This window comes from Sturnira hondurensis, unplaced genomic scaffold (genome assembly GCF_014824575.4).
Source record: "Sturnira hondurensis isolate 20B ecotype Veracruz unplaced genomic scaffold, ASM1482457v3 Scaffold0000780, whole genome shotgun sequence".
In the NCBI taxonomy this organism is placed as follows: Eukaryota; Metazoa; Chordata; class Mammalia; order Chiroptera; family Phyllostomidae; genus Sturnira; species Sturnira hondurensis.
The window spans coordinates 4436329-4456141 of record NW_028073411.1 but is presented as its reverse complement, the minus strand read 5'-3'; the positions used below and the strand labels follow the sequence as shown (position 1 = coordinate 4456141).

Here is a 19813-nt window from a genome sequence, read left to right as displayed (position 1 = left end):
TTGGCGGCAAATTATAAACACCTAGTTTTAATAAATACTGGGTGCCATCCTGTATTCTCTTTTAATGCTCTGGGGTACTGCTTGGGCGGTGGGGGGAGGTGGGGGAAAGGATAAAACTGTCTCCAGATGTTACTGAGCAACCCGGACTGAGAACACCAGTTCAGAAACTGCAGGAGCCGTCAGCTGATTAGGTCCTAAAGTTTGCGTTCCTTTTCGTCTCCCTTCGTCCTTAAGGCCTCAACCAGTGAGTGTCCATTCACCGAGAACAAGGAATTGCCTCAAAAAAAAAAAAAAAAGGCCTAAACCTACGGGCGCACACAGGCGTATATAGCCCTTACCCATAAACGGGCAACGCGCCCCAGCCCTGGTGCCCCGCATCCAGGTCCAGCCCCCACCGCGCGTCCCCGGGGCTCCCATTGCCGGTGCGCCCCGCCCGCCGCGCTCCGGGTCCGCGGCTTGCGGAGCACCCGGCGCGGCCCCCGCGCCGGGTCCCGCGCCCACGCCGCCCTCTTCCTCTCGCGAGGACGTCCGGGCGCCGGAAGTGCCCTGAGCGCGCGGTGGCGGGGCCGAGCAGAGGCCCGGGCGCGCACCGGAGGGGAGCTGCAGAGGCCACCCGGGCCGCCTGGGCCACCGAGGGCTCCCGGCAGGTACCGCCACGCGCCGGGCTCTCCGGCGTGGGCCGGAGGAGGGGGCGGCGCGGGCGCGGGGTCTCCTGCGTGCCTCCGACCGAGCTGTCGTGGCAGAGTCGCCCCCATGTTGCGTTTTCCGACCTGTTTCCCATCCTTCCGGGTGGTGGGAGAGAAGCAGCTGCCGCAGGAGATCATTTTCTTCGTCTGGTCGCCCAAGCGGGATCTCATTGCTTTGGCCAACACCGCGGGCGAGGTGAGTGAGCGAATCGACGGCGAGTTACAGACTGCCCGGCCTCAGTTTCCCCTTCTCCGGACTGGGCGGGCCACCGGTCTACCCTGCCCCTCCCTCCCTGGCGGTCTCTGAACTTCACGAGAAAGTATAAAGGACCACGTATAGGAAAGATAATTATATGCCCATTTTACGTATTTTCTGGCGAAAACAAGTTTTCACACAACCACAAATCCTGCATCCCCGTCTCTTTTAGTCATTTATTTGTTAAATGGGCTTTTTAGAAGTTCATCATGTGTCAGTCCTGAGCTAGATGTCGTAGTAGGTCCTCAGGCTCTGCCCGAAGTTTGCTTGCAGTTTAGTAGCAGGTGAAAGATGAGTTATTGTCCAACTTCAGCTGCAAATATTCATGCGTGTACCTGCCACAGGGGATGTGTTCAAGCATCTATATCATGTTGTCCAAGTTTCGTATTTTGTGTTGGATGCCACCACCCATGATAAATGCCTTTAAAACTAAGGATTGATGTTTCGCTGGATTCCTGATGGGATGTGCCTGAGTGTTGACAGTGAGCATTTTTAGTTTGCAGTGTATTAGGAGCTTCATCCTGATTGTAGCAAACTTTTTGCGGGAGCAAACTATTGCCTGGCAGCCATTTTGTAAGGAGACCTTCATCTGTGCACGTGCCCTCCTTTGGCCTGTTTGCAGGCTTCCTGATCGCCACCTGGCCAGCTTGGACACTGGGTGGTAAGGCTGTTTTGTGGTGTTGCCTGGGCTGCCCTCATTGCCAGGGTACTGATGTCTGCTTTCTCAAGGACCTCCATGAAAGCTAGTCTCCCTCCTCTCCCAGGATGCTTTGGAACTTTGTCCTTGCTCTAGAGAGGAGTGCAGATAGTACAGCCTCAGAAGTAGGGGGGAAGGTAGATTTTAGGGGTGCAGGTGCTATCAGATGGGTAGATGTAATAGTGGGCACTTGTTTCGCCCATTGTCTCGATGAGAAGGAAGGGCACTGTCGGGAGTGAGGGTGGAGAAGAAAACATTGGATGTCTGAGCAGTATGGAAAAGCTGGCAAGGCAAGTAGACTAGGGGAACCTAATGGGATCGCTGGTCATTGTTGAAAGCTGCACGAGATTAATGGTCTCGCAGTTTGAGGGAAAGCAGTGAGCATGGTTGCATGTCTCTGCTGTTCTTTTTGACTAGGTGGGTGCAGACATGGTTGGATTTAACCAGGATTGTTTTGCAAGTCTGACAAGAGAGATGCAAGGGAGTCGAAGTATATGCAAGAGGAGTGATTGTAGTGATGAACCTTGGGTTCTAATGAGTAAGTAGGGAAGGGAGGGCATGTGTGGGGTGAGGGACAACGAATAGATGATAGAATCAATGGGTTGTATGTGTTGGTGAGGCTGAAGAATCAAAGTTGTGTCGAAGTAGAGATAAGCTGGAACGATAGAGGCCATGATGGAAAGTGTCAGGTTTGAAACTGAAATTGTGGCAACATTTGTAGTTGTTGGAAATGACAAGGTCAAGGGGGTGGCCCTGGGAGTGACTGAGGTGAGGGAGAGGGTATGATCATGGGACCACAGGTTGTGGAGAACTGTGAAGCTCTTGGAGTTACTAAGAATGACGGTGAGCAGTGTTGGAAAGCACGCGTGAGCCAGGCAGGAGTCTGCACTTTCCAGGAAAGAGGGGAATGGCCTTAGGGTCTTTAGAGGACTACAGTTAGAGGAGGGACAGCGTATGACGTGGTCTGATTGCATAAGGTTCAGAGTCAGAGGATTTTAGAGGGGACAAGAAGAATCGTCCAGAAATGGCATCAAACATTGAGGACAAAACCTGCCTCATCCCGTAGCCCAGTAATAGTCCAGGGGATGTGAGGTGCCAAACGGCTGCCGCCTGAGCATCCTGCAGGGAAGCAGTGTCCTCGGGTGAGAAGTACATTTCAGAGAAGAGAAGGCAGATGTAGGGGATCATTATGTACCTGACCGTGAATTCTAGAGGGCGCAGAGGAAGGGGTTCAGACGTAAGGAGTGGCAAAGATGGGCTCAGAAAAGAGCATGGAGTCTGGGGGAGTTCTTGGGAGTCCTGGCTGCCCGTGGGGACCGATGTAACTAAGGCCGAAGGGCGCCGTTGGCTAAGGCAGGGAGTGGTGAGGCTGCGAGTGTGGGGTGCCGAGGAGGTGTGGCGGGGGTCTGGGAACAGTTCCACCTTTTCTTCCTCATTTTCAGTGGGTGTTTGTTGGCATAGAGAATGGAACAGGGACAGTCTTTACTTTTGAAGTATAAGAAACTTTAGGACATCATCTTGACCCCCTAAGGTAGGAATTTCCTTGTGTGGAAATAGAAATTTAGCATGGCTCAGTGACTTGTCCAAGATCCAAGGCCAGGGGCTGAAGTTAGATCCACATGGTCTGATTCCAAGTTTGCTGTCACTTGGTCTGTCACCCTCCCTGTCCAGTGCTGTTCGTGTTCTTCCTTTGCTTTTTGGCCAGTGTGTTTGGACAGCCTTATTTCTTTTTGAAATGTAAGTTTTCTGTTGACAGAAAAAATAGGAAAACGTATAGAGTACAGGGTTAGAGTAGACCTGTTTCACTTATTTTGAAAATACTAAAGTTTACCCTTTGAAAATACCTTAAGTTCATTCAGACACTGTTGTCTTCTCATTTCTTCTGATAGCTAAATATTATAACGGAGATAGTTTAAAATTTTTTGTAGCGGGGATCTAGGTTTACTTTATTTTTGGAAACTGCCATTATGTCTGTTTTGTCCTAGGTTTTACTTCATCGACTTGCAAGTTTTCATCGAGTCTGGAGTTTTCCACCAAATGAAAATACAGGAAAGGAAGTAACCTGTCTGGCTTGGAGACCAGATGGCAAACGTAATGATTTTTATTATTCACAAAGAGTATTCTTGAAAGAAAGCTTATTTCCAGAATTTATTGTTCTCATTATATACTAGAATTTTAAATACCAGTTTGGGAATTTTGTTTTTTAGAATGCTTTAAAGCGTTTTCACAGAATTTGGATTAACTCTGCCATTATCTCGTTTCTGGGCAGAGGTATCTCCAAAATAAAACCTGACTTCTGGGCCAAGATAACTGTGAAATGAAATCTGGTGGGATTCACAAAATACTTTGGTTTTGCTCCTTTCGCTGTCTTGTCCTGCACAACTTGGCCCAAACTTCACCTGCCACTCCCTAGTTAGTTCAGTACCAGTGTCACTCTTTTATCCCAAAAATGTATCTAGGCATTAAATGTATGAATTAGGGCCCCAGCCAGGGTTGTTCAGTCACTTGGGCGTCACCCTGTGAGCTGAAAGGTCACAGGTTTCATTCCTGGTCAGGGCACATGCCTGGATTGTGGGTTCGGCCCCCAGTCGGGGTGTCTGCAGAAGGCAGCCAGCTGATGTTTCTCTCTCACATCCATGTTTCTCTCCTCCACCTCCCTCCCTTGCCCTCTCTCTCTTAAAAAAAAAATGTATGGCTGATAAATAAGCTCTCTGCGCACATGCTTGCCTCACCTGAAGGACTATCAGCTCTGACCTCATTTCTTCCATTTCTGTATGATTTTTCTGCCGGTGCTCTTTATTTTGTAGCTTGTTATGTTGTAGCAGGTTATGGCCCTTCTGACTGAACTCTCTCTCCTCTTCCGTGTGTTGCTTTTACATTGACAGTGTTATTTGAACTATTGTACACACACAACCAGTACAGTAAAATGCTATAAACTGGAGCTTAAAGTTCATCTCTATCACTGATGCTTTAAGAAACTAAGTCGTTCTTGTAAAATGTTATGTACCCTTCATTGCTTAATTTTTTCCTAGGCAAATATAAGTATGTAAAAATGTCCTGAAAACCTATTACTTACAGATAACTATTTTTATCTGTACTTATTCAGCTCATCTCTTATGTCATCTCTTATATTTTTCTAAAATGTACATGTAAAATTAGAGAACTTTTGTAAGTAACATCTTGTTATCTTGCAGTATTCATCCAAAAATATCAGTGCCTCAAAAATAAATCGTGAAAGTTAGTATGTTAAAATGTATTTAAGTAGATGATATTTTTATCATTAAAAATGTCTTGTGTTTGAGACACTAAAAAGGATTTTGTTAGATATTGGGTTTTTTTTCAAGACTGCTTTAAATTGTTCTGAAGAGGAGGAAGACTGGACTACCTCACATCTCGAGAAGCTGTGTCTATTTATAATTAGTACACAATGAAATGTGTAGCCCACTATTTAGAAATTCTTACATCTGATCTGCTGGGGAGATGTTCACGACTGAGACAGAGAAATTGTACTTGACACTGATTCACAGTGGCGGCCTTCTTTTCCATTAGGGGTTAGAAAGAAAAGAGAGGAATAGAAAACTTCCTAAGAACCGAGCAGATGGAATTGCTTCTTGCCTTTTAAGCATGTTTATGGGACCAATATGTCTGGGTGACTCAGTTATTATTGTTAGTCTGTGGAGACCTGGCTTTGTTTTCTGCCTGGCACCTGGGTTCCAGTCTAGAGGCTCTGATGTGTGAGATGTTAAGTATAGTGCGCTGGAGGGTAGCGGATTACTCATGAAAGTTTGGGCGTTTTAAAGGAAGCTTAGATAACAGCATGGGTATGTGCAGAGATATCTTTTAGGTTTTAAAATGCTATTTAACGGAAGGATTTTTAGGTTTCATGATTTCTGTGATCACAGTGTATTTAAACTAGTAAAACTGAACAAGAAGTGAAATGCCCATTGATTTTTCTCGAATGTACACTAATTTATTCCGATGGTATGTTCTTGTTTTAGTTTTGGCCTTTGCTCTTGCTGACACCAAGAAGATTGTTTTGTGCGATGTGGAGAAGCCCGAAAGCTTGCACTCCTTCTGCGTGGAGGCCCCGGTGTCCTGCATGCATTGGATGGAGGTGACTGCGGAGAGCAGGTAGAGCAATACACAGGCCCCGCCGGTCACAAAGGGCCACGCTCCCGAAACCCTCATTTTGTAAAATGGGCACTTCGGTATCTCTACGTTGAATATGTGTGCATTGCATTTAACTCTTGTTCTTAAGCTTATCAAGATAAAGATTTTTTATCTTTGTTTAGAGTATTTTTTCTTCTGAAAAAAAAAAATCTGTCTCTTTAATGGAACAGTGATATGTGAGTGGCCAGGGTTTTTCTTTGTAGTTACTTTGTAGTTTATGTCATTGGTTTATGCTTTCAGGGAATTAATCAAAGTTATTGGTTCGCAAATTGAGGTTCTATTTTTCTTTTCACCGTGTATTTTGTCAAAAGCTTTGATTTTTTTTTGGCGCCTTAGTAAATATGCTTAGCATACGAAAAGTGCTAAATGGAGCATTCTCTTTTGATGCTACAAAGGTTATTTTTTGTGTCCGTGGTCTCGGTAGTTTCCTATTTTATGAAAATAATTTTGCCTCAGTCTTTGTAGTTAAGTAATGTACCAGGTTTGCAGTAAAGATGGCCTGAAGGATCCATGGACTAGGTAATACTGAAAGTAAAAGTGTCTTTTTTGAGTAAATGTGATCATTTCCTTTCCACTAGCTTTTCCTTTCTAATTAAGTTTTAAATGAATGTCAGATGAATTTGTCAAATCTGAATATTAATTGACAGCTCTCCTGGGGGGCAGTGCTGCATAGGATTGGATAACAAGGATCTAGCCTGGGGTTCGAAATTCACTGTACATGGAACAGTGATTAACCAGTCCATCATCAATTAATCAAGAGTTGCAGATGGTCGTGTGGGTTTGTAGAAGGTTAAAGGAGCAGAGTGTATTATGTGATTTCTGTCCCTGTCGAGTTTGCTGCTAAGTGTATTTCTAACACACTTTTTACATGTAGTTTGGGAACGTTTTGTGGAGATTCCAGGGTCTCTTGGGACACCTAGTTTGTGTTAAAGTAGGGAAAAAATGCTTCCCAGGTCATCACTTTTTTGCCTTCTCTCTCATTTATTTCCAACCTTATTTGGAGGTAGAATTCAGAGGAAATGGGGGGTAAATAAGACTATTTCAAAATGCATTGTCTCATCTTATATACCTGCTGGGTTGGCAGATCTCCAAATGTGTGTAGGCCACAGAACTCATAATTCAATGATAAAATAATTGCATTGTTCTTTAAAATTACTCTCGTGCTCAGGTTTAGTGACAAGTCTTTGATGAGAGTTAAGAAATCAAATTCTCAGTATCTAATACTGAATATGTGCAAGTATATTTCATATGCTGAGATCATTGTTTTCTGCTATTTGTTTCACTAAATGTAAAGTGGGCAGGCCGGGTTTTTACAGAAATAAACTCTTATAAATGAAAAATTTCCTATAAATTTTCTACTCTTCTCTTTCTTGATTGTGGGTGTTACAACTATTACGTGGTAAAATACGTGTGGCACCTGTTTACTTGGCAAGATCCAATGTATAAAACCCGGCATTTTAAAAGTAGCATTTTATTTAAATGGAAAGAGAGGGTTTTATAATGCTCATATTTTTTTTCTTTTTAGTGTTCTGACATCCTTTTATAATGCTGAAGATGAATCAAATCTTCTCTTACCTAAACTACCTACATTACCAAAAAAGTAAGTGTCAGCGTTTAATTTCATTGGAATTAATCTTGCAGATTTCTGTTTACTTTTAACACTGTGGCAATTTTCTCATTTGTTTTAAAAAATATGTTTCTGTTGAGTACATTTTACCCCAATTTCTGTTTTTTCTAGTTATAGCAACACCTCAAAAATATTTAGGTAAGATGTGCCTTTTTTGTCTTCCAGTAAGATAATCTTTTATTATCTGAAGTGTATAGTTGAAAAATAACCCAATTTGCTTTTATATTTTAGTGAAGAAAATTCAGATGAAATTATTAAGCTTCTGGGAGATGTCAGGTAAATTTTGCACACATCTTAAATAACAAGTCTAATTTATGAAAGTTAATATTTGGTATTTGAGGCAGTTTTCAGAGTTTCAAGGGCAGTTCCTTTATTTGTCATATTATTTTATTGCTAACAAATACCTCTGAACAATATACAGACATTAATGTCTGGTATTTACTTACTTTTGTTATATGGTATTTGATTGTATCAAGCTTAGTATTATAATGTACCTTTGTTTATTTTGATAAGAAGTAAAGGGGAATGGAAGTACTAAAAGTTTCTAAAATTTAAATTGAAATATTCAAGGTCTCTAAGCTCATTTAATACACTTAGCATCAGAGTCATGATAAAGCTGATGGTGCTTTGTATTAGTTGGGAAAGGGATTGTTTGTCATTGAGAGTATATAAATGCAGTCGTTAAAATAATGTATCCTCACTTTACTGTAAGCTGATGTTTCTTAGGCCAGAGAAAATCGATGTTGTTCTTTTGAGAAGATGGAATAAGGCTGATGTGATTGAGTGCAGAGGGTTCGTGGGCTGTTTGGTGCCTCCTCGCTGCAGGGGAGCTTCCGGGGGCAGGTTGTGGGAGAGCGGGGTGGGGCGGTCCGTATCTCGGTTAAAGAGCACCGTCTCCACTGGTGTCCTCAGCTTGTTGCATTGTTTTTAATTAGGCTTAATATTCTCGTCCTCGGAGGCAGCTCTGGTTTTATTGAACTTTATGCTTATGGAATGTTCAAAATTGCTCGAGTCACAGGGGTAAGTTTTCCTTTAATACTTTCTACATTGTTTATCTTAGAATATAGCAACTGACTTGTAAAAGAAGACTAAAATACTTTTCCCCCCTCAGTTTCAGTTATTAGAATTACTTGTTCTGAAATGTTAAGAAGATCATTTTCTTGCTAATATAAAAGAGGGTTAGGATGTGTGTGAAGATCTGGAACTATTCATAGACTTAGCTGAGTTTTTCTTTTTAACAAAAAGGTTGATAGGATACACTTGATTATGGTTTAGTTCTCGCTTTGTGGCCGGGAGGGCTGCAGTTCGTGGTAGGAGTGTGAGGAGAGTCATGCCCAGTACTGGGTCTCCCATGCCCAGTACTGGGTCTCCCATGGGAGGATATCGGAGCTATCCTCTGCCCAGTACTGGGTCTCCCATGGGAGGATATCGGAGCTATCCTCTGCCCAGTACTGGGTCTCCCATGGTTGCCGTGGTTGCCCGGTCTCTGTCTTCTCTGTGGCTTTTTTCCCCTTCATAGCTTAGTCATCTTATTTTTCCCTAGACGGTAGAAAATACTATAGACACTGTGGAATATGTTTGTTCTCCCACACGTGACTCAGGACCCTTGATATGGGTCTGTGTGTGCCTGTGCGTCCGCGAGTCCATGCGCTTCCTTGTCCTTGCAGCTAGGAGAAGGCATACCTTATTGGCTGGCTGCAGGTGTGTGGCAGGACCCAGGTGACGAGTGTCTGCTTTTTAGCCCTCTGTGAACCTTTGCGTCCTGCATTGTAAGTAGATGCAGTGTAGCAGTAATACTAAATACGCTGGGGGGGTGGCTGTCTTACAGATTGTTGGTACTTGTCTCGCATTGTGTTTATCAAGTGATTTGAAATCGTTATCCGTGGTCACAGAAGTGTCTGCCTCTGGTGCTGCCGAAGTTTCATACTTTCAGGTGAGTATTGAAACCTGATAGTAAAGAGTAAATATATTTTTAAAGGCTTTTTTCAATCTATATCATCCTAGTGGTTATTACAGCAAGAAGCAAGACATTGGCTTGGGGCTTTTAAATCTTAACCTGTGGAATCTTATTAGTGAATGCTTTATTCTTATTCCCAGGGCCCAGTATAGTTTTCACAAAAACAGGGTTTTGATGGTCAGTTAAGGGCCTTACTAACTGGTTGCTGTGCCAGTTCATCTTTGTACCATGTCTTCTTAGGGCTCTGCCCCTAATAATACAGTGAAAGCTAATATTTGCCAGGTACTGAGGGGTTCACTGTAATTCATTCGAATCCTCATGGCAACCTAATAGGTAGGTACTGCTATCATCCCCGTTTTATAGGTGAGTGAGTGGGCGCGCAGAGAGACTGGGCCATCTGCATGGTGTTGCAGAATTGGAAGGGGTGCTGGGCAGTCTGGCTCTGGAGTCGCTGCTCGCTGACCGACATGTTGCCTCTCATGGTGTGCACTGTGGAAGCCAACTAGGGCTGGAGGAGGATTTTGATTATAGCCTTGCTTTCAAGAAAATCTCGCCCAGATTTTCATCTCAGATAGCCCAGCCACTTAGCTTACGTACACATTACCCCTCAAACAGAAGTAGGACGAGAGAGGCTGTGTGTGGTGGGTGTGAGCCTCTCAGCACGCCTTGTATTCAGAGCATCAGAAAACTCCCGGCAACGGTTGTTAAAATTTGCTCTTCCCTTTAAGGTTCTGTGAAAGTAGGGTTTGCATTTGGTGCTCTACCAAAATGATTCACTATTTCTTTGAAGTTTGTAGTAAAAATTTTTAATAACAGCTTTATTGAGATATAATTTACGTAAGATTCAGTTTGTATTTATCAATAGCCTCTAATTTCTTTAAAATTTTGTAGGTATATTTATGATGATTTTTTAAGTTCCTCATAGTAGTGTTACAGAACAGATTATTACAGTTATTCCAGCTACATAGAAGGGGTTGCTAACTTAAGGAGGGTGAACACAGAGGATTAGAAAATCCTGAAGTTTCATTCTGTTAGTCTCAGAAGGAGAGATGTGGTGTTTCCGATGACGCAGAGTTAGACCTCGGCTCTTTTTGAACTGGTAGGGACGGCTCTGTTCATTTTCAAAAAGCTTTTCAGTCGAGGTGTAATTGGCCTGTAACTTTAGTTTCAGGAGCACATCGTAATTATGCGACGTCCGTGCACACTGCAGAATGATCACACTGTCACCGACTGTGCTCACTGTGCTGTGCACAAGCCCCCGTGCTTTTTTAATTTTATAACTGCACATTTGCACCAGGGAGGGACTGATTAAAAGAACTAATTGTAAAAAAGGTAGAGGGACTAAGAAGTGCAAATCAGCCATTAAAAAATAGTTACGAGGCTGTACAGTGCAGTGTAGTGAGTGTGTGTGATGTCAGTGGTACTCAGCTTATTGGGGTGGGCACTTCTGCATTACATAAATGATGTCTAATTATGCTGTACACCTGAAACTGATGTGATACTGAATGTCAGCTGAAATTAGAAATTTTTTAAAAATTGAAGTGTGTCTGATTGTGACTCACTTTATTGATTTTACAGCTTGAAACCAACCTGTTGTACTCTTTCTTACCTGAAGTAACTCGGATGGCCAGGAAGTTTACTCACATTTCAGCTCTTTTACAGGTATTTATTTATAGCTTGTTTTATGTGAATATATACTAGGTTTCTAATGTTCTAGAAATAAAAAACCTGACAGTTTTATTTTGTAAAGCTAACTCTCTGTGGCAAAGGTGTATAATCTGATAGATGATCATATAATGCCCATTAAAGCAAGAAAAAGAAATGTAATTGATAACCTCCCACTCATCTCTGTTTCTCTGCCCCAAAAAAGAAAAGAAAAATTAATTTAAATCTTTTAAAATATTCCCACAAATAATATCTTGGAATTTTAGAAGTTTTGTAAGAACGTATTATGGAAAACAGCCATCTTATCAGTTAGCTTTTGTCCTTAATAAACCCATCTCCAATTAGCTCCCGATTCTGTAGGTTGGTGTCTCAGTGGACTGTTTGGGCCAGGCTCAGAGGGAAGGTTCTGTCAATCAGAACCAGGTTCAGCTCATCTCAGCGGGCTTGGTCGTGCATAAGGAGTCAGCTGACTGATCTGATGTCCCTTTGCTGTGATGCTCTGTCCAGGCCCCACATCCTCGTCTCCCTGTGGGCTAACCCAGGCTTGTTCATGAAGGGGAGGCGGAGGCAGGGGTGTCCAGGGTGCGTGTGGAGGCTCACAAAGCCATTCAGGGCCTTGCACTCACTGTCTCCCATCTGCTTTGTGCTGGTCGCACAAGGCACAAGTCAAGCCCAGATTAAGGACTAATCCTCTCTGTGTCTGGTCAGAAGAGCTACCTGGAATGGTGGCCTTTCCCCCATCTACCACAGTTACTAATTTACTTGATGGCAAAGCCTCTGGAGACCAGAATCTCTTTAATGGTCCTGATTGAAAATTGAGTGACTGACCAAACCAGCATTTTGACAGTTTGTGTACGTAAAACATATCTGTAAAAAGCTGGAGGATAAAGTATTTACTGGATAAAAACTTAATTTAGGGATGTTTGATAGTTAAGTAATTATCAGGTGTTAGCCATGGTTTTTTTTCCCTTGGGTGTAACTAAGTTAAAAGTGGTTGAAAGTAAATTCTGGATTTCTTTGAGACGATTCACAGGAGGAAGCACATAATTTTTTTTTAGTTAGTGTATTGCTTTAAAGATTTTTTACCATATTAATATTTTCTTCTTGTTAATAGTATATAAATTTGTCACTAACATGTATGTGCGAAGCCTGGGAAGAAATACTGATGCAGATGGATTCTCGGCTCACCAAGTTTGTGCAGGTAATATCCCTGAAGACTTCACTGCACATTAAAGAACTTACTTTATGAGAAAAATCTGTCTGATTGGGAAAGGCTAAGATCGGGATTTCTTTTAAATGCTTGGGTTTGACCTCAGGCTATTTTCTCTGAGAAAGAGGTCTCTGTTCCCCTTGGTCCAGCATGGGTGGGGCCAGGAGGTGAGGTGAGCAGTGGGCTGGGGCGGGGTAGGGCAGGTGTTGGAAGAGCTGCCAGGCTGTTTCCTAGTAACTGATTTAAATGTGGATCTGAGGGGAGCTTAAGGAAAAGAAAGGGGGTCATGCTTCTGCAATTTTGGATAAATATGCTTATAATATAAATCATACACATAATTTTCTCCATTGTGTTTAGGAGAAGAACACGACCACATCGGTGCAAGACGAGTTCATGCACTTGCTGCTGTGGGGGAAAGCGAGGTAACCCGCCTGCGCCGGGAGCTTTAATTTGTATTTCAAAAGTTACTCATTGTAAAAAAAAATCGTAAATCCTGGTACACAAGGACAAAAAAAACCCATATATATCTTTCTAGGCATTTCTGTGCACATGTTTGTTTATGTAATTGTGATAATTTTTGTGTATGTAATATATATGTTTTAAATGTATAAAAATTAAAAAATTTTCATATAGCCAGATTAATCATTTTCTTTTATAGTACCTGCCTTAGCATTATTCTTAGTGTTATTCTTTAAAAGACCTTTCCTATCTTAAGATAGTCAAAGATCGATCTGTATTATCTTCTGATGTGTGTGTTTTATTGGTTTATTTTTATTCCATTTACATGCTCAGATGTGACTTATGCGGTTATACGCTGTGGAAGACTTAGCTTTCCCCCTAAAAGTTTAGGTCACTGCCCAGTACACTTCCCGAGCGTCACGCTTGCCCCTCACTGCTGCAAAAGGCCGTTCCAGCCTGCAGTGCGTCCCGTGTGCACTCCGGTCTGTCTGGGCTTTGTTCCCTGTGTGAGCTCCACAGACTCTTAATTTCTGTCGGGCTATTGCTTTTTCTTTGTTTTGTTTAAAAATCTTGTTTGAATTTGACATTTAAAAGTTTTAAGTGATTTGTTCAGATTTTGACTAGAGAAGACTAAAAATGCTCTCTTTGTCATTGTAGTGCTGAACTGCAGACCCTCTTAATGAACCAGTTAACAGTAAAGGTGTGTGTGGTTAACGAGTCGGTTTCAATAGCCGCGAACACAGTCTTAATGTTTTTCGAATAGCATAGACTATCCTGACTTGCGTATTGAGTATGTTTTCTTCTCTTGATAAGGGCTTAAAGAAGCTTGGCCAGTCGATAGAGTCATCATATTCCAGCATACAGAAACTGGTTATAAGTCACTTACAGAGGTATGAAGGTGACGTGCAGTTTTTGCTATTGCATCTACGCGTGCTGGGCGCTGGTCTTCTCTCTGCAGCCTTCTCTCCACTATCTGCCGTTCTCTTTCTGGGCCTTTTCTCACTACAATTACTGCACTGGTATTTGAGGAGAATCTTGGAGGACCCAAGATAAAAGGAATCGATCTTATAATTCCACTTTATGAACTTGTTTTCTCACCCACCCATGAAGTATATTTTGAATGGGGCATGTGCCCTTTTTTGAGCAGTGAATTTAAGTGTATTTGTGTACCATTTGTAAGTTTACAACGGGTGTTTTGTACTTCTGCATTTAATGCCTTGGAAAGGTGTTCGTTATGATGACCCTCATTTTACGTAAGAAGGACCTGAAGCTCCGAACGGTCATGTGACTGGCCCAGAGTTAGAGTGTCAGAGCCAGGACCTTCTCCCCCATCTTCAAGTCTCCTGCTGTTTCCCTCCCAGCTGTCCCAGTGAAGCGGTTGGCCCGTGAACACACTCAGTGTTTGACTTAAATTTTTGACAAAGCCATTTATGCTAAGCCCCCGAGTCCTTTATCACCTTTTCCTTGGATTCATGCAGCACCCTTTGGACCAGTCTCCCCCCATCCACCCTGTAGCCCTCAGATGCATTCTCCATGGCGGCTCTGATCACGTTCCTTTTGCTTAAAAACTTCCAGTGCCTTCTCATCCCCAAGGCCTTCCCGGGGCCTTTAGCACACCTGCCTCTCTGCTTCACTTACACTGGTGGCCTTCTCAGACTTGATGTTTTTTTCTACCTAATGCCTCTGTGCATCCCACCCACCCTCTGGAGCCCTCCAGCCCTGCTCTTCACTTGCGCTCCTCAGCTCTCAGCTCAAATATCACTTGTTCAGAGAGACCTTCCCTAATCCCCAGAGTAGGTTAGGTTCCTCTGTTATACCTGCATGCTGTGCCTTCCCTTGAAGGCACTTGTAGTGGTTGGGGTTGGAATGGCTCAGTGTCTCTGTGTTATGACAGTCTTCCCTGTTTGACTGTCAGTGCCGCGAGGACCCTTCCAGTTTGTTCGCTGCTGTGCACCCAACATCCAGCACCTCAGTGCCTGACCTAGAGTCAGAGCTCACAGATGTTTGTTGAACGTCACATACGTAGCTCTTGGGAGAGCAAGATGAGCATGCGACGGTCTTAGAAGTGCCAGGACCAACTCTGGAACGTCATTTGATTCTTACAAAATTTAACCATGTGGTCATGTACTCCTCTCAGTAGTTGATGACCAAGTGATTCTGCTAGAGTTTTTAGAGATAATCTTGAAATAATTATTTCTCATAGGGAAAAATTAAAGTTGCTTTCCGTTATTATTGCTGAAAATTGAGGAACGTTCAGGCAAGGTAGTAGCTGCCTGCCAGCTTGCTGATGGTGACGGTGCTAATTCGTTTCTGCTCCGTTTCGACAGCGGCTCCGAGTCTTTGTTGTACCACTTGAGTGAACTGAAAGGGATGGCTTCGTGGAAGCAAAAATACGAACCTCTGGGACTGGATGCTGCGGGGATTGAAGGTAACAATCCCATTTCTTCAGCCGAGTACACTCGCACACTTTCCTTACTTGACAGTTGACGTTCATTGATTTATTTTTAGATGCTATCACTGCTGTGGGCTCGTTCATCCTCAAGGCAAACGAACTTCTTCAGTGAGTATTTGGGACACATGGAATCACTGACCTGAGAACATGTCCCTTTTCACTTACAAATAAGAGCCTGGTAATTGTCTGTCATGATTTTCCTAAAACAAATTTTAAAGTTTGCATCAAAGCCATACCTTTACATGATGAAAACCAGCTAATAGCACAGTGGTTTCGTAACAAAAACCAGCCTTTTCCTGTCCCTATCCTCACCCCAAGTACTGCCTCTTAACATTTTAACTCTTGTAACTGTTTCTATTTTTAGTGCTGTAATATTCCCAAATTGTATGACTAATACACTTTTACTCACCAATTTTTAGAAATTCTTCTTTTCTCTGTTTTTGTTCATTTTTCCTAGACTCTGTTTGCTTTTTTTTTTTTTTTACACTGTCTGTCTTTATCACATTCCTAGGTTCTTTCCCTGTCTTAAGGGCAGTGTCATCTCCCTGGGACCCCTCTATCCCTGATGCCTCCTCCTTCAGCTGCCCGGCCCCGGCCCCGGCCCCAGCCTGGACGCTGCGTTCCAGCCCCCCTGCCAGCCACCCCATGGGCATTTTCTTTGTTGCTTTCGGGTTAGATCCGAGCTTCCAGGGTTTGCTGTGTTTCTTGGTTCATTTAATCCTTCTTGCTGGACAGCATCCTCCATTACTCACTCAGAAAGTGCATACGTGAGGGTAAACCTTCCGTGTCCCTTTGTGTCTGTTCTGCTGCCTTCACAGATGACTGACGGGCTCCGCTGAGTACAGGGTTTTGAAGGGGAAGTCATTTTTTCATAAAACCTTGAAAGCATTGCTCCACTGTATTCCAGGCTTTTTGTCACTAATGAAGGTCTGGCACTTCTGACTGTCATTCCTTTGTAGGGCATTTTTCTCCTCATCTCTAAATTCTTGAAATTTCACAATAGCACTTTTAGATGTGGATCTTTTCATTCATTGTGCTGATAGAAAAAAATCCATTAAAATCCATTTTAACCTGGATTCTATTTTAATATTTTGATAATCTCCTCTCTTTTTTCTTTTGCTAGATGTTTGTTCTAGAAATCTAATTAGTCAGATATAGACTTCATGGATTCATCTTCTATGGAAAAACAAGTAAACATTTCTTCTCTTGTATTTTTCATGTGTTTGTCTTTTCTGTTTTTTGAGAAATTTTCTTGACAGTTATAAAACACAATCATTTATCAGTAAACATTTGCTGAGCACTTAACTATGTTACAAATACTGTGCTAGATGCTGAGGATATAGCAGTGAGCAAACTGATGAAAATTCTTGCCTTCATAAATCTTAAGTTCTAGTATGATGAGACAGACAGTAAAGAAATGAATAATTAAAATACCTAGTGTGGGGGATAGCATTGGGTAGTGGTAAGAAAAACCGAGCAGGGAAAAGACCTCGGGCGTGCTAGGGATTGGGTGCTGCTTTACACAGGTGGTCAGAGGAGGCCTCACTGGAAAGGTGACGTTGGGAGAGATGGGGGGGTGGAGGGGTTGAGCCTTGCTGATATTTGGGGGCTAAAGAGACAGCGAATGTGGAGGCCCTGAGACAGAGTGTGCCTGGAGTGTTCGAGAGCCATTGGGAGACACCGCAGTTAATGCGAACTGAATGACAGCATGTGGGCTGGGCGAGGTCTCGGAGGACGAGCCAGGCTGTGCAGAGCCGTGGGCAGCTGTGAGGGCTCTGGCTTTCCCTCTGGGCGTAATGAGAGGCCCTTAGGGAGTTGCCAGCAGTGGAGTGACAGGATGAGTTACATTTTGAAAAGGTCCCTCTTGCTTTTTACTTAGTGTTGTGAATAGATTCTAGGAGGGAGAATGGGGGTCGGAACTCAAAGTGGCCAGAACTGGGTGTATTTTAAAAGCAGAAAGAACAAGATTCGAGGTATGATGAAGGAGGAGTGGCCATTGTGTGTGGAGTCGTGGGAAACCACGAGTTTAGGCCCCGAACACTGAGCGGAGTGGAGTCGACATCTGCTGAAGTGGGGAAGGCTTGGGGAGGATATGTAAACATGTATGTGTATTTTGTATTCCTTGGTGTGGGTTATCTGATGCTTTTTTCATGATTATATTCAGGTTATACATCCCCGGCCAGAGTGCTACATAGTTGGTGGGGTCTCCCCCTCGAGTGACAGATCCAGAGACAAACGGTACCTGTCTGCCACTCCTTAGTGGTGTCAGTTTTGATCGCCCAGTCAGTGTGTTGAGTACATTAAACTGAAAGTGTCTGTTAGCTGCGCCAGTAGAGCTATCGAGTGTGTGGTGACGGTAGGAGACTGGCATTCAAGGGAGGGGTCTGGGCTGGAAACCTAAGTTTGCAAGCCGGCAGCACATTGGTGTTATTTCAGCCGTGAGCCTGGATGAAGTAGGGAGTGTGCTTAGAGGAAAGGGGAGAGCTGAAGCTGGGTGGTGGGCATCCCAGCATACGGAGATGGGGTGAACGGGGAGCTGGCAAAGGAAACGGGAGGTGGAAAGACCAGGCTAGCGATGTCCTCCTCAGATCTCTTCGAGGGCATTGATGAAGATTTTGCCGCTCCCTGAGTTATCTTCATTCATTTCCTGGGTCACTTAGTTTGTCTTGGTCTCTTATTGCAAGCTTCCTTCCAGTGCCTGATGCCCAGTGGTTTACTCATATTTATTCACAAGGCAATTGGAAGTTGCGTGGAGTCTCTGGGTTCTGGGCGGCCCAACACCAGCATGAGAGCCCAAGTGTGCAGGGCTCTGCTGAGTGCAGGCAGCACCCACATGGGTCTGCCTCGGCTCCTGGTTCTGCTTCTTCGGAGAACCCTGTGTTTGTTCTCTGTCTGCAAGGTAAACCCCTAGGCTTTGGGGGAAAGAACATACTGCCCACTCTGTTTTACCTTGTCCTGCTGTGTCCTTCCCCACATGTCATTCTGATGACTTCTGTTGAACCTGATATTCCTGAGGACCCGAGCGGCGGGGGCTTCTGCAGGGCACATGGCTCCTTGCTCCCCTGTCTGTATTGTCTGGCACGTGGCTGCCTCTGTTGAGCTTCAGCTGTTACCAGTCCCCCGTCAGCTTTAGACATTTCTGAAACGTAATTATTTCTGGCCGCCCTCTTTTTCCATGAGTTCGTAACACATACGTTCCTTCCCTCACCAGCTCACCACCATTTGAATGGGATTTGAGAAGGTAGAGGTTGTGGACGTGAGTGCTCAGACACGTGAAGGGAAAAGCGACACGGCTTTAAGCTTTCTGTGGTTAAGCTTTTCGTATGAATGAAAGGTGGTTTAACTTCTTTCCTCTTTGCAATAATTATAAGCATTATTTTGCGTTATAAATGGAGAAACTGAGGCAGTGAGAATTTCAATGTTAGCCAGAGGTTACCTGGGATTAGAGTGAGAGTGTTGATTGGGAAAGATACAAAGGAACTTTTTTTCCCTTTTTGCTGCAAGAGAGTCTTGATCATATTGCTTAGTGACATAAGAGATGTGAGTCTTAAGGATTTTAATGGGTACAGAGAGGTTAATGACAATGAACCCGCCTCTCTAATAGTGTAATGAGATCTAATGTTTGGAAGGGGCTTCGAGGTTTAGTAATGAAAAGTGTAGGTGTAATTTAGGCTGAAAGATTTTTTTAAAAATGATATTCAGAAACAGTTTCATCAACATGAACAAGACTTCCAGTTTTAATAGTTAATTTTGGGGCTACATTTGTTTTAAGCGCAGGAAATTTAATTCTTGTGATCCATTATTGTAAAGGCAAAAAGTTAACTTCCAAAAGTAATGTTCAGTGATACCAGAGGTGTTGCCATGATACAAATGTACAGTTCTGATTTTCTGTTGGGGCTGATGTTTTCTGACTGACCAGTGAATATTTTTTTAAGCAGAGACTAATGATGAAAACTGTTTTTTTCTAGTTTCTTTTACTTGCAAAGTTAGAAAAGGATTTCATACTTTTACTGAATGTTAGGAAAGACTAGTATAGTTTGTGGCAAGGCTGTTACAACCAGTCAAAATTTGAGTTACTTGCGTTATTTTTTAAAAGAATCAGGATTTGCTCTTTTGAAAGTTTATTTTTAGATGTGTGTTTGATTTGTAACATCTATTCTAAAGGCTTCGATGTCATCCAGATAGGATATAGCAGAACAGTGAAAATTACTGTATTCCACAATTGAAAAGTGTTACATTGAACCCTATGTAATAATTTTATTTTTGATTTATTTTTGTCTTTCTAGAGTTATAGACAGTAGTATGAAAAACTTCAAAGCATTTTTTCGGTGGCTATATGTGGGTAAGTTAAACAAAGCATTCTTGTTATTGTAACATTTTTTAAAAAATTGTAGCAGTATCAATTTAGAATATTTCACTTACTCTAGTAAATTTCAATACCCATAAAAGCAGCGAGAATAGTATAAATGAACCTCCTTCTACCCTTCATCGTCACCTGTTTTCAGAACACGGCAAGCCGTATTTCTCCTGTACCCTCGTCCCCCCGTCCCCGCAGATGTAACCCGCAGCAGTGGCTGTCTCTGTCACTCACCGATGTACCCTCGTCCCCCCGTCCCCGCAGATGTAACCCGCAG

The 19813-nt window shown here is 43.1% G+C and overlaps 1 protein-coding gene across 2 annotated transcripts in view; it reads left to right on the top strand.

The window, feature by feature from the left end:
- The first annotated feature begins 617 nt into the window (after window positions 1-617).
- Window positions 618-19813, top strand: part of ANAPC4 (anaphase promoting complex subunit 4) — a 33160-nt gene continuing 13964 nt past the window's right edge. The window contains exons 1-17 of one of the 2 annotated variants that reach the window (XM_037044798.1): window positions 618-636; window positions 736-882; window positions 3625-3730; window positions 5638-5770; window positions 7335-7409; window positions 7548-7574; window positions 7668-7712; window positions 8372-8456; window positions 9265-9369; window positions 10972-11055; window positions 12173-12259; window positions 12626-12690; window positions 13385-13427; window positions 13541-13617; window positions 15055-15155; window positions 15236-15287; window positions 19466-19521. In XM_037044798.1, the coding sequence (XP_036900693.1) occupies window positions 754-882; window positions 3625-3730; window positions 5638-5770; window positions 7335-7409; window positions 7548-7574; window positions 7668-7712; window positions 8372-8456; window positions 9265-9369; window positions 10972-11055; window positions 12173-12259; window positions 12626-12690; window positions 13385-13427; window positions 13541-13617; window positions 15055-15155; window positions 15236-15287; window positions 19466-19521 (1270 nt within the window). In that variant the 5' untranslated portion in view covers window positions 618-636; window positions 736-753. The other variant, XM_037044788.1, reaches the window with a different exon arrangement.